The following is an 18,959-nucleotide window of genomic DNA, read 5'->3' on the forward strand; positions in this document are numbered from 1 at the left end:
AGTTAGGGGCAATCAGGTCGGCAGGCAGAGGTGGTTAGGGGTGATCAGGCTGGCATGGGGGCCAGTTAGGGGTGATCAGGCAGGCAGGCAGGTGAGCAGTTAGGAGCCAGCAGTCCTATATTGTGAGAGGAATGTCTGACTGCCGGTTTAGGCCCGATCCTAAGGGGACCCAGATAGGATAGGGTGCAGGTTGGGCTGAGAGGGCCCCCCCCCACCCCCGCACGAATTTCGTGTACTGGGCCTCTAGTATATATATAAAAGCCTAAGTGACCATTCAACTGGTAGCTATGACACGCACTGACCACCAGGGAGCAGATGCTCCGACTGGTAGGTTAGCTTGCTGCTGGGGTCTGGCTGATCAGGACTGAGCAAAACAGGCCGGACATGCCCTGGAGCCCTCCCGCAGTCCCTCTCCGGCCCTGATCGTGCACCAGTGTGAGGGACCCCACTAGTGCACGAATCCATGCACCAGGCCTCTAGTAAATAAATAAAATAAATTAATAAAAAATGCATTTCAGCCCTAGCTGGTTTGGCTCAGTGGATAGAGCATCGACCTGCGGACTGAAGGGTCCCAGGTTTGATTCCAGCCGAGGGCATATGCCTGGGTTGCAGGCTCAATCCCCAGTATGGGGGTATTCAGGAGGCAGCCAATCAATTATTCTCTCTAATCATTGATGTTTCTGTCTCTCTCTTCCTCTCCCTTCCTCTCTGAAATCAGTAAAAATATATATATTTTTAAAAATGCATTCCAGTTTTCTGGTGAAACTCTTTATCTTTTCCTAAGTTTCCTGAATATGTAAATCATAGCTATTTTCAAATCATTGTCTGAGAATACCATTATATGATTATCTATAGTTTTGTTCCTGTTGCTTGATTTTTTTTATTAATATTTACCCCTTTTCATTTTCAGTCATTTGGAATGCCTAAAAACGCTTTACTGACACTTATCTTAGATCTCAGCAGTTTTACTGTGATTTACCTAGATATGGTTTTCTTTATATTTGTAAATATTGTAATTTTTAGATATTAAATCTCTAGTCTGGTGCCTTTCCACTTTTTAAAATTTTGGAGCCATTCTCTCTTCAAATATGATTTCTGCCCCATTCTCTCTTTCTTGTTGCCTTTTTTATATGTTTTTGTTGATTTTAGAGAAAGTGGAAGGGAGAGGGAGAAAGAGAGAGAGTAAAACAGCAATTTGCTTCCTCCTGCACCCCCCCTTACTGGGGATCAAGCCCACAACTCGGGCATGTGCCAGGAATCGAACCGGCAGCCTTTTGGTGCATGTGACAACACTCAGCCAACTGAGCCACACCAGCCAGGGCTCTCATTGCCTTTTTTTTTTTTTCTCATTGCCTTTTGACTAAACATTGTTTATTTAAAAATTATACACACAGCATGATATCTTTCTCTCAAGAATGTTCCCCTTAATGTTGTTAGGCAGAGTGAAGCTGATCACCTTAGTTCAATAAGGAATTAACATGACTCAAGATTGTTTTGGCAACACTCTTATTTCTGATTTATTCTCACCCTTGGAACATAACCTTTAAGGGTCCCCAGTTTAGAGCCTGGAGTGTTCATTAGAGTTCCTCCCTTCTATAAGGTCCTCAACTCTAGTCCTGTTTAATCAGCATAGTAAGACTGCCATATCTGGGAATGTAGACTAGTGCAGCCACTATGGAAAACAGTATGGAGGTTCCTCAAAAAAATTAAAAAGAACTGCCTTTTGACCCAACAATCCCACTTCTGGGAATATATCCTAAGAATCCCAAAACACCAATTAGAATGAATGTATGCATCCCTATATTTATAGCAGCATTATTTATAATAGAACTAACCCAAGTGCTCATCAGCAGATCCTATATAATAAAAAGCTAATATGCTAATTAGACTGGATGGTGGAACAACCTTCCAGACGACCTTCCAGAACCACCAGTGGGCGGGGGGTGGGGGAATGTGAGGCAGCTGGGGCTGCGAGGATCTACTCTTGCACAAATTTTGTGCATCAGGCCTCTAGTGAGTGGATAACAAAGCTATGGTACATTTGCACAATGGAATACTGCATGGCTGAAAAAAAAAAAAAAAAGAGGAACTCTTACCTTTTGCAACAGTGTGGACGGACTTGGAGAGTGAAATAAGCCAGTCAGAGAAAGACAAATACCATATGATCTCACTAATATGTGGTATCTACTGAACAAAATAAACTGACAAACAAAATGAAACCAGATACATGGAACAGACTGGCCAGTGCCTGAGGGGAGGAGGCTGGATAAAGAAGGTGAAGGGATTAGCTTAAGAACATATATGCATACTTCATGGATACTGAAAATAGTTTTGTGAAGGCAAAGGTGGGAAGAGGTGGGAAGAGGTGGGCAAAGGGGCAGGGAGAGAGGGACACCTCTAATAATATCAACATTAAACTTTTTTTATAAGCCTGGCAGGTGTGGCTTAGTGGTTGAGTGTTGACCTATGAACCAGGAGATCATGGTTCAATTTCCTGTCAGGGCACATGCCTGGGTTGTGGGCTCGATCCCCAGTAGGGGCCGTGCAGGAGGCAGCCAATTAGTGATTCTCTCTCATCATTGATGTTTCTATCTCTCTCCCTTCCTCTCTTAAATCAATAAAAATATTTTTTAAAAAGAAAATGGATGTAATTTATTAAAAAGATTTTTAATAAACAATTTTTTTAAAAGACTGCCACATCACTGCTTTGCTCTACTAGGCTTTCTGCTCTCTCTTCTTAGATCTCTAGCCTGCTTAACTTCAGAATTTTGCACATCATAAGGGGAAAACTGGAAGAAAGTTGGACTTGGTTCCCACCTTTCTGTTCTTTTTGAACTCTTAACAGGTTTTCCCCCCTGTTATTAGCAGCTCTGTCACATTCCTGGGATCTTCAATCCCATCTTGCTCCACTCCCAGAGGAGTCAAATGTTGAGGGAAAAGTAGTTGCAGAATTGTTGGCTCACCTCCCTCTGCCATCACCCTTCTCCATGATTTTATCTACTGCAATCCTTGTCGGCTCAGCAGCTCTCTAGTAATTTTAAACTTCTTTTTTTAAAGAATGTTGTAAGAACATCCCTTTAGTTTTGTTTTTTAAAATATGTTTTATTGATTTTTAGAGAGAAAGGCAGGGAGAGGGATAGAAAGAAATATCAATAAGAAAGAAACATCATCAATTGTCTGCCTCATGCACACCCCCTACTGGGGATAAAGCCTAAAACCCCTGGCATGTGTCCTGACCGGGAATTGAACCAGTGACCTCTAGGTTCATGGGTCAATGCTCAACCATTGAGCCACACTGGCTGGACTCCAAACTCTTCTTTTCATTGACCTTTTCTAGTTCTTGGTAGAAATGGTGGTCAGCTTCAACCCACTTCGTCATGCCTAGAAGCTGAAGAGTACATGTATCATTTCTTGAAAAAAGCAATGTTAGTAATTCTTATGCATACCTGGTTAAAGACCTCTGGCCCTATATATTAGTAAGATGTTTTATAGCAGTGATAGAATCCCATTTATTGGTATCTTTTGTATCAGAATTACCTTATAGGTAGCACAGTCTTCATTTTTAAATAGTTTGTCAAGAACTGGTACTAATACTCTAAGTGATTAGAGTATCTTTCTTATTTTAATTTATTTTATTAAATGTGCCCTCATTAGTCAGCATTATCCCTGTATACTCTGTCATGTTTAGTTGAACTAAAACTGTGTGCACAGACCATTATTAGAGTCTTTGGGAGGAATTTGGCCCATGTTGAATATATGCTATTAAATATGTAATGAGCCTTGCAATACAAAGTTGAATATAAATTACATAATATGAATAAAACTGTAATTAAGGTAAACCGCAGTAATGTGTGTTTTTAATTCAAAGTGAAATTATCAACATAAAAATCAAGTATGTTTTAGGGTGTGTGATAAGAAGTATTAGAACTATATAATGTTAGATATTTAATGTTGAAAATCACCTTGAAAAATTAGCAACAATCTGGGCATGAGGTGATACAGACAAGCACTTAAAGTTTTTCTTTTCTGTTGTATCCTTGGGAAATACATGCTTTCTTTAGTTATCTTTTTAGAAGTAGAAATGCTGAATAAATTCCCTACTTTAATGGGGTGGTCCCTTAGTAGAGACAGTAAAGAAGTTAGAATCCAATCCAAAACTATGTAGTGGATGAGCCATCTCTTTTAACATTCATATGAAACTGAAATTGCTAGGAAGTGCCTCAGTTGGTGAGATTTACGTTACACCAATATTAAGTTGTCACTCCACCACACTTCCTTTTACTGCCTGTTATAAGTCTTGTAAGCAGGCTCTACAGTGTTTGCCCTTAGATTAGCGAAATTGCATTATACTCACTTAACTTTTTCGTCAAAATCAACTAATATAGCATGCAAAAAAAAGGAAAATCCTTTTACTTAACCTGTCAACACCTCCCCTCCTTCAAACTTGACCTTAGTCTTCAACAGTTAATCCCTGTTGATTTATATATATTTTCTCCTTATCTGGTAACCTTAGAATTTAATCTCTACATTAGAATACAACTTCACTATAGTCTTAGACATTTTTCTTTTGCATTTTTGGTGCTACTTTTTTTTTTTTTTTTAGATTTTTTAAATTGATTTTTAGAAACGGAGGAAAGGAGAGAGAAACATCAATGTGAGAGCAAAACATTGATTGGCTGCCTTTTGCACACCCCTCCTGGGGATCTAGCCCACAATCTCATCATGTGCTCTGACCAGAAATGGAACAGGCAACCTTTCGGTGCACGGGACGACACCCAACCAACTGAGCCACACTGGCCAGGGCTGGTCCTACATTTTTTTTCTTGGTCCTACTTTCTGATGCAGCTTTCTATATTGCTAATAAAACTGATATTGGCTAATGTAAGATCTAGTTAAATAGTCACCTAGCACCAATAACAGCTTGGAACATAGTTAAACTATACAAGTGCAGAGAAATCCATGATCTTTTATATCAGAGTAATATGTGGCATTCAAAGTAATATTAGAATTTTGTAACTTGCTAAGGAGCAAGAAAGGAAATGCAAATTGTTTAAAAAAATAATTTTTAACCTTATTCATAGTAAGATATGTAAATTAAAACCATTGGAATGGTAGACATCAAAGTGTTTGAAATTACATTGCGTTATTGAGGGCAAGAGGGGAAAGCACACCTTGTAGATGGACATATAAATTGGTAAGCTTCTTTGAGGGGATAGTTTGGTGATATCAGTCAAAAGTTATAATGTACATACACTTTAACCCAGTAATTCCACTTTTAGGAAATTATAAATATTCTTTCAACTATAGAGTAGATATTTGTTGTAGTATCTTTTGTAATAAATAAGACTGGGGAAAAACAAATGTCTCACCAATAAGGGCCTGGCTAAATAAAGTACGATACCAAATAATACTTACTGATAGTTAAAAAGAATGAAGGAATTTATATGAATTGATATGGGACAATCACTAAAATATATTAAGTGAAATAACAAAGTGTAGAACAGTGTTTATAATATGCTCTTCTTGTTGGGGGTGGGGAATGGATATAATTATACATATCCATACTTTTATCTACTTAATAACACTTAATCCAGCTATTATAAATGTATATATGTGCATATATATGTATATGAATATTTATTATTATATACACACTAAAGGCCCGGTGCATGAAATTCGTATACAGGTGGGGTTCCTAGGCCTGGCTGGCAATCAGGGCCGATTGGGGCCCAAGGCCCTGGCGGGGTCAGGAGAGGAGGCAACAATCATCGGGCTGGGCAAGGAAGGAACAGACACCAGACACCGATGCCACCATTGTCGGTGCCCCGCCACCACACGGTGCCCCACCTCTCCCCTCCTCCTTCCCTCTCCACCACATCGCCACTGCAGTGGGCAAGCAGTGGGACGATCAGGGCCTGCCAACCAGGGGCAAGGACAGGGCACGGGAGGTTGGCCACCGACCCCCCTGGGAAAGGGGTCGTGTCTGCTGCCACCCACCCCCGATTCACCGTCTCAGTCCGGGGCCCGGCCCTGATCAGGCGATCAGGGCCTGCTGGCTAGGGGCAGGGACTGCAGGAGGTTGGCCGGCGGGGGAGGTTGGCTGTGGGAGCACACTGACCACCAGGGAGCAGCTCCTGCATTGAGTATTTGCCCCCTGGTGGCCAACGTGCGTCATAGCGACCGGTTCTGATACTTCAGTCGTAACTGTCGCTTAGGCTTTTATATATATACTAGAGGCCCGGTGCACAAAAATTTGTGCACTCGGGGGGAGGGAGGGTCCCTCAGCCCGTCCTGTGCCCTCTCGCAGTCTGGGACCCCTCGGGAGATAATGACCTGCTGGCTTAGGCCTGCTCCCAGGTGGCAGAGGGCAGGCCCAATCCCTAGGTGCAGCCCCTGGTCAGGTTCAGAGCAGGGCCGATTGGGGAGTTGGGGCACCGCCCCCTGTCATGCACAGAGCAGGGCGGATCGGGAGGTTGCGATGCCACCCTCAGTCACCCTCAGGGTAGGGCCGATTAGGGGGTTGGGGCACCGCCCCGTCACACTCAAGGCAGGGTCGATGGGGAGGTTGCGGCGCCACCCCCTGTCATGCACAGAGCAGGGCCAATCAGGGGGTTGGGGTGCTGCCCCCTGTCATGCACAGAGCAGGGCCGATCAGGGGGTTGGGGCGCTGCCCCCTGTCACACACAGAGCAGGGCCGATCAGGGGGTTGAGGAGCTCCCCACTCTCACACACAGAGCAGGGTCGATCAGGGGGTTAGGGCGCTGTACCCTGTCACACACAGAGCCGCAGGGCGATTAGGGGGTTGGGGAGCTCCCCCCTATCAGGCACAGAGCAGGGCTGATCAGGGGGTTGGGGCGCCTTCCCCTGTCACGAATGGAGCAGGGCGGATAGGGAGGTTGTGGCCCCACCCCCTGTCACACACAGAGCCGCAGGGTTATCAGGGGGTTTGGGCGCTGCCCCCTCTCATGCTGATCCCGATGCCGGGAGGCCTCACGGCTCCGCTGATCCCGGTGCTGGGAGGCATATTACCCTTTTACTATATATAATAGAGGCCTGGTGCACGGGTGGGGGCCGGCTGGTTTGCCCTGAAGGGTGTCCTGGATCAGGGTGGGGGTCCCCACTGGGGTGCCTGGCCAGTCTGGGTGAGGGGCTGAGGGCCGTTTTCAGGCTGGCGGGTGACTGAAGCTCCCAACTGCTCCTTTTTTTCTTTTTTTAATTCTTGGCCAGCTTTAGCTCTGAGGCCTCGGCTGCTGAAAGCAGGTTTCTGGCCTTTTGTTTACCTTCTGTATTTGATACAATGTTGCGGTCCGGCTGGCTGAAGCCTGGCTGACTAACGCAGGTTTCTGGGGTTTGGTTTAGCTTCTATATTTGCAACATAGTTGCTTAGAGTTGCAGCTGAGAGGCCGGCAAGTCAGGCGGGGATCGTTGGAGTCCGCCGTCACTGGAGCAAGCAAGCCTCCCTGTTCGCTTCAGTGCATGGCTGCCAGCCGCCATCTTGGCTGGCAGTTAATTTGCATATTGCCCTGATTAGCCAATGGGAAGGGTAGCGGATGTATGGCTAATTACCATGTTTCTCTTTTATTAGATAGGATAGGCACTAAGTTCTACAGAATCTGTGATACTAAACCTCTGGATTCTAGCGTAATTATACCATACCATTATAGGTGTCTAAATATCTCAGTTAAGGAAAATTTGCAGCCTGGCTCAGACCCCCCACCCTGAATTGTCTTTAAATAACGAGCCTTGGATGTGTCTCCTAACATTCTGGCATCTTTCTCCGTGATATAATTGTTGCTTCATACAAGTGCCAATTGGAGTAAGTAATTGTTATTTAGAAATACACAGTAATGCATTATTTATTTTATTATACTCTAGTTGTGTTGAAAAGCTTTAAACTGAAAATTCTAACCAATGTTGGTGACTTTTTCTTAGCTTCCTAGTAAATAGGTTTTGATTACCATGTGCTCTGTTACACTTTTTTCTAGGCTCGGATGCTTATCACAGAAGAAAACCTACTGACCATTATCATTAAGACTTTTATGGATCATTTGAGACATCGAGATGCCCAGGGTAGATTTCAGTTTGAACGATATACTACTTCACATGCCTTCAAATTTAGAAGAGTTCAGAGCCTTATTTTAGACCTCAAGTAAGTTTTTGTTTAATTATCAAACCAGTTGCAACTTGTAAAATGTCAGCGTTTATCTATATATTCACGGATATTTTTCTCTTTTTTAGGTATGTGTTGATTAGCAAACCAACTGAATGGTCAGATGATCTCAGGCAGAAGTTCCTAGAAGGATTTGATGCCTTTTTGGAATTACTCAAATGTATGCAGGTGTGTATAAACATACATTTTAAAAGGAAACACTCTCCTTTTTCTTTTCTTTCTTCCTTTTTTTTTGTTTTTTGTTTTTTTGTTTTGTTTTGTTGTTGTTCATTGAAGTGAACACCTTTCTGTGTATGCTTTTATTTCCTTTGGGCACATCTCCAAAAGAATGATTTGTATGGCTGCAATTTGGACCAAGAAGTGCCTCTTTAATTGACTACTCTTGGAAAGGTGTAGAATGAATGAAATCCTAGCAAAGGTTCTGGTATCTACTGTTTCTTTTCTTTTCTTTTTTAATACTTACCCCAGTACAGGTTTATTGTGTTTGTTTGTTAGTTTGTTTGTTTTGAGAGAAAGAGAAACATCGATAACATTGATGTGAGAGAGAAACATCAATCAGCTGCCTCCCCTACACGCCGCAACCAGGGATTGAAACCCCAACCTAGGTATGTGCGCTGACTGGGAATCAAACTCGCAACTTCCTGGTGCATGGGATGATGCTCCAACCAACTGAGCCATCCAACCAGGGCTCTCATGTTCTTTTGTATTAGGTGTTTCTTTTGGTCACCATTAACATTCTTTCTTTGGAGGTTGCAAGTTTTTTTAATATGCTTATATGGAAGTGTTGTCAGTTATTTAAGAAACTATAATGTTTGGATTTTTTTAATGTTTCCATATTTCTTTTTCCTTATAGAACTCTTCCCCCTCTGTTTAATGATCTCCTTTGGAAACACCTCTTATACAAAATAGAATCTAGAAGCAGAAACAAACTGGCATATATAACTAGTTTTAACTTCGAGAAGATGGATAACATCTCAATAAATCTAAGCAGTGTTATCATGATTCTTTTAGTAACTGTCTGGCTTTTCTTAAGAAAGGAATACACAGAGGTGACCTACTGTTTTTAGAAAATACTCGAGTTCCATGTTGGGTAGTGATTTCTGGATGTTTAATTTTTTTTTTTATTGTTCACACTATTACAGATATCCCCCATTTCCTCCTCTTTGTCCACCTTCCCCCAACCCCTGACTCTTCTCCTCCCCTAGCCTTCATCACACTATTGTCTGTGATCATAGGTTATACATATATGTTCTTTGGCTAATCCCATCACGTTTTTAAAAAATGTATTTTTATTAATTTCAGAGAGGAAGCGAGAGGGAGAGAGAGATAGAAACATCAGTGATGAGGGAAAATCACTGATCAGCTGCCTCCTGCATGCCCCACACTGGTGATGGAGCCCGCAACTGGGGCAGGTGCCCTGACTGGGAATCAAACTGTGACCTCCTGGTTCATAGGTTGACACTCAACCACTGAGCCACACCTGCCGGGCATCTTTGCTTTCTTTTATCCAGTCCCTCCCACCACCCTTCCCTCTGACACCCCTCAGTCTGTTTCAGTGCTCCATGCCTCTGGTTCTGTTTTGTTCATAAGTTTATTTTGCTCATTAGATTCCAGATGTAAGTGAGATCATATGGTATTTGTCTTTCTCTGACTAACTTATTTCACTTAGCATAATAATCTCCAGGTCCATCCATGCTGTTGCAAAGGGTAAGAATTGTTTCTTTTTCACAGCCACATAGTATTCCATTGTGTAAATGTACCATAACTTTGTTTTAAAATATTTTTGTTTTGTTTGTTTTTAATCCTTACCTAAGTACATGCTTAGAGAGATGGAGGGAGGGAGAGAGGGATAGAAAGAGAAAAGGAGAGAGAGAAACATCAATCAGCTGCCTCCTGCATGCTCCTTACTAGGGTTTGAGCCCGCAACCTTGACGTGTGTCATGACTGAGAATTGAACCAGCAATCTTTCAGTGCATGTATGACGCCCAACCAACCAACTGAACTACATTGGCCAGGGCAACTACAGCTTTTTTATCCACTCAATTACTGGTACTGACGAGGAGTTGGTATTGTAAATAATGCTGCTATAAGCATAGGGATGCATATATTCTTAGTGATTGGTGTTTTGAGATTCTTAGGATATAGTCACAGAAGTGGGATCACTGGGTCAAAAGGCAGTTCCATTTTTAATTTTTTGAGGAACCTGCATTCTGTTTTTCACAGTGGCTGCACCAGTCTGCCTTCCCACCAACAGTGCACTAGGGTTCTCTTTCTCCTTATCCTTGCCAGCACTTGTTGTTTGTTGGTTTATTGATGGTAGCCATTCTGACAGGTGTGAGGTGATATCTCATTGTGGTCTTAATTTGCATCTCTCTGATGATTAGTGACGTTGAGCATTTTTTTATGTCTCTTGGTCAACCTGTATGTCCTCTTTGGAGAAGCGTCTATTCAGGTCTTTTGCCTATTTTTTAATTGGGTTGTTTATCTTTCTGGTGTTGCGTTGTATAAGTTCTTTATATATTTCAGAAATTAACCCCTTATCAGATATATCATTGGCAGATATTTTCTTCCATACAGTGGGTTCTCTTTTCATTTTGATGTTTTCTTTTGCTGTGCTGAAGCTTTTTAGTTTGATATAGTCCCATTTGTTTATTTTTCCTTTATTTCCCTTGTCCTAGGAGACATATTGTCAAAAATATTGCTATAAGGGATGTCTGAGATTTTACTACCTGTTTTCTTCTAGGATTTTTATGGTTTTGCGACTTACACTTAAGTCTTTTTTCCATTTTGAGTTTATTCTTGTGTATGATGTAAGTTGGTGGTCTAGTTTCTTTTCTTTCTTTTTTTCCTTTTTTTTTTTTGCATGTATCTGTCCAATTTTTCCAACACCAGTTATTAAAGAGAGTGTCTTGCCCTAGCCAGTTTGGTTCAGTGGATAAAGCGTCAACCTGCAGACTGAAGGGTCCCGGGTTCGATTCTGGTCAAAGGCACATGCCTTGGTTGTGGGCTCAATCCCCAGTGTGGGGCTTGCAGAAGGCATCCGATCAATGATTCTCTCATCATTGATGTTTCTATCTCTCTCTCTCTTTCCCTTCCTCTCTGAAATCAATAAAAATATGTAAAAAAATTTTTTTAATAAAAATAAACAAATAAGGATACTGTCTTGACTCCATTGTATGCTCTTGCCTCCTTTGTCAAATATTAATTGGCCATAAAGGCACGGGTTGATTTCTGGGCTCTGTTCTGTTCCATTGATCTATAACACCTGTTTTTGTGCCAGTACCAGGCTGTTTTGATTATAGTGACTTTGTACTAGAGTTTGATACCTGGTATTGTGTTCCCTCCAATTTTGTTCTTTTTTCTCAAAAGATTGCTGAGGCTATTCAGGGTCTTTTTTGGTTCCATATAAATTTTTGGAATATTTGTTCTAAATCTGTGAAATAACGCCATTGGTACTTTCATGGGAATTGCACAGAATGTATACATTGCTTTGGGTAGTATGGACACTTTAATGATGTTAATTCTTCCAATCCATGAACACAGTATATGCTTCCACTTGTTTGTGTCTTCCTCTATTTCTTTTTTCAATATCCTATCATTTTATGAGTACAGGTCTTTTATCTCTTTTGTTAAATTTATTCCTAGGAACTTTATTTTCTTGTTACAATAATAAGTGAGATTGTTTTCTTAGTTTCTCTTTCTGATCTTTATTGGTTTATAAAAATGCCCCACTGAGCCCTAACCGGTTTGTCACAGTGGATAGAGTGTCAGCCTGTAGACTGGAAGGTCCCAGGTTCGATTCTGGTCAAGAGCATGTACCTTGGTTGTGGGCACATCCCCAGTAGGGGGAGTGCAGGAGGCAGCTGATCGATGTTTCTCTCTCATTGATGTTTCTAACTCTCTATCCCTCTCCTTTCCTCTCTGTAAAAAATCAATAGAATATATTTTTTAAAAATAAATAAATAAAAATGCCCCACTGATTTCTTAATATTAATTTTATATTCTGCCACTCTACTGAATTCATTTATTATACCTAACTAGAGGCCCGGTGCACAAAAATTTGTGCACTCGCGGGGAGGGGAGTCCCTCAGCCCAGCCTGTGCCCTCTCGCAGTCTGGGACCCCTTGGGAGATAATGACCTGCTGGCTTAGGCCTGCTCCCGGGTGGCAGAGGGCAGGCCCAATCCCTAGGTGCAGCCCCTGGTCGGGCTCAGAGCAGGGCCGATTGGGGAGTTGGGGCACCGCCCCCTGTCATGCACAGAGCAGGGCGGATCGGGAGGTTGCGATGCCACCCCCTGTCACACTCAAGGCAGGGTCGATGGGGAGGTTGCGGCGCCACCCCCTGTCACGCACAGAGCAGGGCCCATCAGGGGGGTTGGGGCTCCGTACCCTGTCACGCACAGAGCAGGTCGATCAGGGGGTTGGGGAGCTCCCCCCTGTCACTCACAGAGCAGGGCCGATCAGGGGGTTGAGGAGCTCCCCCCGTCACTCACAGAGTAGGGCCGATAGGGGAGTTGGGGCACCGCCCCCTGTCACACACAGAGCAGGGCAGATCAGGGGGTTGGGGCGCCGCACCCTGTCACACTCAGGGCAGGGCCAATGGGGAGGTTATGGCTCTACCCCGTCACACTCAGAGCAGGGCCCGTGGGGGGGGGGGGGGGGGGGTTGGCGCGCCACACTCTGTCATGAACAGAGCAGGGTAGATAGGGAGGTTGTGGCCCCGCCCTCTGTCACACACAGAGCCGCAGGGCGATCAGGGGGTTTTGGGCGCTGCCCCCTGTCACGCTGATCTCGGTGCCGGGAGGCCTCACGGCTCCGCTGATCCTGGTCCTGGGAGGCATATTACCCTTTTACTATATAGGATAGAGGCCTGGTGCACGGGTGGGGGCCGGCTGGTTTGCCCTGAAGGGTGTCCTGGATCAGGGTGGGGGTCCCACTTGGGTGCCTGGCCAGCCCGGGTGAGGGGCTGATGGCTGTTTGTAGCTGGTCACACCCCCTTCAGGGTGGGGGTCCCCACTGGGGTGCCTGGCCAGTCTGGGTGAGGGGCTGAGGGCTGTTTTCAGGCTGGCGGGTGACTGAAGCTCCCAACTGCTCCTTTTTTTCTTTTTTTTTTTTTTTTATTCTGGGCCAGCTTTAGCTCTGAGGCCTCGGCTGCTGAAAGCAGGTATCTGGTTTGTTTGGGTTCTATAATCGAAACACTGTTTCAACTCCAGCTCTGAGATCCCGGCTGGCTGAAAGCAGGTTTCTAGAGTTTTGTTTAGCTTCTATATTTGTAACAATGTTTCAAACTGCAAGCTCAGAGGCCGGCAGCGGCAGGCGGGGAACGTTGGCTTCCTCCGTCACTGAAGCAAACAAGCCTCCTGTTTGCTTCAAGCTGCCTGGCTGCCGGCCACCATCTTGGTTGGCAGTTAATTTGCATATCACCCTGATTAGCCCATGGGAAGGGTAGTGGAGGTACGGCTAATTACCATGTTTCTCTATTATTAGATAGGATAGCTTTTTGGTGGAGTCTTTAGGGTTTTCTATATACAATATCATATCATCTACGTATAGTTTTACTTCCTCCTTTCCAATTTGAATGCCTTTTATTTCTTCTTGTCTGATTGCTGTGGCAAGGACTTGGTCCAGTACTATGTTGAATAAGAGTAGTGAAAGTGGACATGCTTGTATTGTTCCTTATTTTAAGGGAAACACTTTTAGATTTTGCCCATTGAGTATGATATTGGCTGTAGGTTTTTCATAAATAGCCTTTATTATGTTGATGTATGATCCCTCTATTCCTACTTTGTTTGCTGAGAGTTTTTATGATAAATGGGTGCTGGATTTTATCAAATGCTTTTTCTGCATCTATGATATGATTATGTGATTTTTATCTTTCATTTTGTTTATGTGATATATCACATTTATTGATTTGCTAATGTTTTGTTGAGGATTTTAGTATCTATGTTCATCAGAGATACTGGCGTATAATTTTTTTCTTTGTAGTGTCTTTATCTGTTTGTTTTTGTTAGAATAATGCTGTCCTCATAAAAAGAGCTTGAAAGTCTTCCCTCCTCTTGAAGTTTTTGGAATAATTTGAGGAGGATAGGTGTTAGATTTTCTTTGAATATTTGGTAAAATTTGCCTGTGAAGCGATCTGGTCCAAAATTTTTTGCTGGGTTTTTTTTAAATTATTGCTTCAATATCATTAGTTGTTATTGGTCTGTTCTGGATTTTTTATTCTTCCTAATTCAGTTTTGGAAGATTTAATGTTCCTAAGAATTTGTCTGTTTTGCCCAGGTTGTTCAATTTGTGGTATATAGTTATTCATAGTATTTTCTTACAGTCTCTATGTCATTTATTTTTGCTCTGATCTTTGTAATTTCCTTTCTTCTACTTACTCTGGGCTTTTCTTGTTGTTTATCTAGTTCTTTTAGGTGTAGGGTTAGATTGTTTATTTAAAATTTTTCTCTGGTGTTTAAATTTATAATAATACTTCTATGTTTTGTGGTGTTCGGGGTATCTATAGAAACAATATCTATTTTGGTCATTTTGAATAAAATATATTTATAAACTCAGTAACATTTGATCAGATTTCTTCTAATAATTTTCCTATAGATAACAGACCTAAAACAGAATTTGAAGGATTGTTGCAGTAAAGTATTCTTTTTATTGTTTAAAACATATAGAAAATTGCCTCTAAAATAATTTGCTATGTACTTTACTGGGATTTTTAATTTATATTTTAGAGAATGTTAAATAAACATATAATTTAAGAAGTTGAACTTTCTCATACTACTCGAAACTTATTTAGCCTTTTACTTTATATGTTTTTGTAATCAGTATATATTTCCTCTACATTATTTTTAAGTTTCCATGTAAGAGAACAAATATAATTTTAATTCATTTAAAATCTTTTCACTTTCTTTAAGGGAATGGATCCAGTTACACGTCAAGTAGGACAGCATATTGAAATGGAACCAGAATGGGAAGCAGCCTTCACATTGCAAATGAAATTAACACATGTTATTTCAATGATGCAGGACTGGTGTGCTTTAGATGTGAGTTTCTTCTAGCTGTAGGAGATAGGAGAAAGATGGTGGAGGGGGGAATAAATAGATTTTTAAGTAAATTTTGAGGAGCTTTGGGGAGGATAGTGGTGATACTTAGCTCATAAAACAGCATATTTTCCTCTTCTACCTATTAATTCAGTAAAAGTTAAAATTTTAAAGTCTTTCAAAAAAACTTGGAAAATATATAGAGGAGGAAATAATCCATACTCTCTTTCTCTTATGTTACTGTCTTTGTTTCTTCCATTATCTCATCTAGATTTTGAGCATATAAAAAGAATAATTTCTAAATTTATCAAAAAATAAAGTTTTACTATTGGTACATTTGACCTATCTTAAAACTATTTTGTTCTTGTTTTGATTATAAAGTCTAGATGAGAGCTTGTTTAAGTTGGGAGGTCATAGAAGGCTTCCATTAGATCTGAGCTATGTGTCAGAGTTAACTGATCAAACAGTAAAGAATATTCCTGACTGAGGGATAGTTGAATCATGCTCTGTTATGAGGAATATAATTGTTAGGGGAGCTGTGAGAAGTCTCTGGTTGGAGCATAGAGGTTAAAGGTAGAGAAGTGGACAGATTTTTAAGTAAATTTTGCAGGGCCTTGGAGGCCATGGAAGGAAGGTTGGATTTTATTCTAATTGAAGTGGGAACCCATTAGAGACTACCAAGGAGAAAGGTGACATGGTCCAATTTATACATTTTTAAAAATTGTTTATATGGAGAGTGGATGGAGGGTAGCAAGAGTAGAAGTAGGGAATTTATAATAGAGTTGGCTTTCCCTTTGAGTTACTGGAGATAATCAGTGGCCAGGTTTGAGAGAAATTTAGAAGATGAAATTGATAGCTTGGTGATAGATTGGACAATGGGGAATGAGGGAAAGGAGGGTATTGGAATAACTTCTAGATTTCCACAGCTGTACAGAGATGTCATTCACTGAGACAGGGCACTGGAAGAGGGACCAGGTTGGGAAGGGATGATTGGGCTTGATTTTGCCTGTATTAATATTTGAGGTACTTACTCATTGTTGAATTTGATGTGCTTATTCAGTGTTATAAAAACTTAACTTTGGAATAACTTACAAAATACCCTTTTTTTTTTTAAGGAAAAAGTGTTAATTGAAGCTTACAAGAAATGCCTTGCTGTATTGATGCAGTGTCATGGTGGTTTTACTGATGGTGAACAGCCAGTCACATTAAGCATTTGTGGACATTCAGTGGAAACTATCAGATACTGTGTTTCTCAAGAAAAAGTTAGCATTCACCTCCCCATTTCTCGCTTACTTGCAGGTAAAGCATTTCTCCCCCATGAAAACCCTGAAAATATATTTGAAATTTTTTTGTGTGGTTAATGTTTGTTGAATATCTACCTCACATTAGTCTGAGAGTTTTATGTGTGTCAACTTATTTAATCATCACATCAGTCTATGAGGTAGATATTATAATTAAGTTTGCTTAAGTGATTACTGACAAATTGAAACCACCCTAGATTTTATCTCATATAAGCTGTTTCTTAATCATTTATTGATAACCTTTTTAAGCAGCAGGTCAAGAGTGAGCCCCAAGTTGAGGTGATGGTTTTTTTCATTGTAAATAGTTGATTTACAAGCCATTTATTCTTGGTAGAATATTTGAAGCTGCCACCTTGCAGCAGCCAAAAACTTTGAAATGTACTTGTCCATCTCTGCAGTCTCATTTCAGTATACTTCCTTTCATATTTCTCGATTGCAGGAATGCTTGTCCTACTCACATAATATTTATTATTTCCTTTAGTTCCAGATTAGAAAAGAGAAGATCTGAAGCTAGCTATTTTTACTCATTGCAGAATTTGTGATTTATCTTAAGTGTGTAGCTAGCTCAGTAATAATATGATGTGAAAGTGGTTGTGTGTATAAAAGATTGTGGCGAATTGGTATTCTTTCTTTCTTCCTTCCTTTCTTTATTTCAGAGAGGAAGGGAGAGGGAGAAATCAAAACATCAATGATGAGAGAGAATCATTGATCGGCTGCCTCCTGCATGCCCCCTACTGGGGATCAAGCCTGCAACCCGGGCATGTGTCCTTGACTGGAATCGAACCCGGGACCTTTCAGTCCACAGGCCGATACTCTATCCACTGAGCCAAACCAGCTAGGGCTTCTTTAAATACATGGTAAAATTCACCAGTGAAACCATATGGATGTGATACTTCCCTTTTTGGAAGGATTTTAATTATTGAATCAATTTCTTTAATAGATACAGGCTGGTTCTGGTTATTCATTTCTGCTTGTGTGAGTTTGGTAGTTTTACTTTTTCAAGCAATTGATCATTTTCATCTGAAGTATCAAACTTGTGGGCATAGAGTTGTTCATAGTACTCCTTTTTTATCCTTTCAATGTCCATGGGATCGATAGTAATAATCCGATTCCTCTTTCATTTCTGAAGGCTTTTGGATTGTTATTGCAATCATGGTGATATAAGATAACTTAGACATCTGAATATCAGTAGTACAACAAATAAGTACCTAGACTGAAGTTGAGAATGTAAGAAGAAATCTCTTAATTCCTGTAACTTATTCAGGCCTGGTTTTGTTTTTTGAAAGTGCTTTGAGCATACTGAACTTGATTCTCAACATGGGCAAGTATCACCATAGTGTTGTGAAAAAGTATTCAACTGGAATGCAGGAAAGTGAGTCCTAGTTCAGACTCAGCTGCTGATTTTTCTGCCTTTAAAAATCTGGTTGTATGGGTGGTAACTGATGCTGATAGTTATCCACAGAGAAAATAGTCAGTACTCTGAAATGTACCATTTTCTGCCTACCTCATTAACCTCCCTCAGCTCTCTCAGTGAACTTTTTTTTTTATCCTTATCTGAGGATATTTTTTTTTCATTGATTTCTAAAAAAAGTGGAAGGGAGGGAGGAGCAGGGGAGAGAAAGAGAAACTTTGATGTGAGAGAGACACATCGATTGGTTACCTCCTGCACACGCCCCTACCAGTGCTGGGGAACCTGAAACAGAGGTTTGTGCCCTTGACTGGGAATTAAACCCGGGGCCCTCTAACCACTGAGCAAAACTGACCAGGGCTGTCATTGAACATTTTTGAGCATTCTATCTCACTGTGTTTGACAAGCCTTGGCCTGAATGCTTATAATCTAACTAGAGGCCTGGTGCACAGAAATTTGTGCACTCAGCGGGGAGAGGGGGTCCCTCAGCCCATCCTGTGCCCTCTCGCAGTCTGGGACCCCTCAGGAGATAACGACCTGCTGGCTTAGGCCTGCTCCCGGGTGGCAGAGGGCAGGCCCAATCCCTAGGTGCAGCCCCTGGTTGGGCTCAGAGCAGGGCCGATTGGGGAGTTGGGGCGCTGCCCCCTGTCATGCACAGAGCAGGGCGGATCGGGAGGTTGCGATGCCATCCCTAGTCACGCTCAGGGTACAGCCGATTGGGGGGTTGGGGCACCACCCCCTGTCACACTCAAGACAGGGTCGATGGGGAGGTTGCGGCGCCACCCCCTGTCACACACAGAGCAGGGCCCATCAGGGGGGTTGGGGCTCTCTACCCTGTCACACACGGAGCAGGGCCGATCAGGGGGTTGAGGAGCTCCCCGCTGTCACGCACAGAGCAGGGCCGATCAGGGGGTTGAGGAGCTCCCCCCTGTCACTCACAGAGTAGGGGCGATAGGGGAGTTGGGGCACCACCCCCTGTCACACACAGAGCAGGGCAGATCAGGGGGTTGGGGCGCCGCACCCTGTCACACTCAGGGCAGGGCG

General features: G+C 42.1%; 1 protein-coding gene across 1 annotated transcript in view; it reads left to right on the plus strand.

Annotated features, from left to right (window-relative positions):
• Positions 1-18,959, plus strand: part of UBR2 (ubiquitin protein ligase E3 component n-recognin 2) — a 124,980-nt gene that overhangs the window by 60,626 nt on the left and 45,395 nt on the right. Inside the window, 4 exon segments of the mRNA XM_006100547.3 lie at positions 7,986-8,149; positions 8,239-8,338; positions 15,081-15,209; positions 16,322-16,505. Coding sequence (XP_006100609.1) covers positions 7,986-8,149; positions 8,239-8,338; positions 15,081-15,209; positions 16,322-16,505 — 577 coding nt within the window.

The sequence above is a fragment of the Myotis lucifugus genome, unplaced genomic scaffold, assembly GCF_000147115.1.
Source record: "Myotis lucifugus unplaced genomic scaffold, Myoluc2.0 scaffold_318, whole genome shotgun sequence".
NCBI classification, from domain to species: domain Eukaryota; kingdom Metazoa; phylum Chordata; class Mammalia; order Chiroptera; family Vespertilionidae; genus Myotis; species Myotis lucifugus.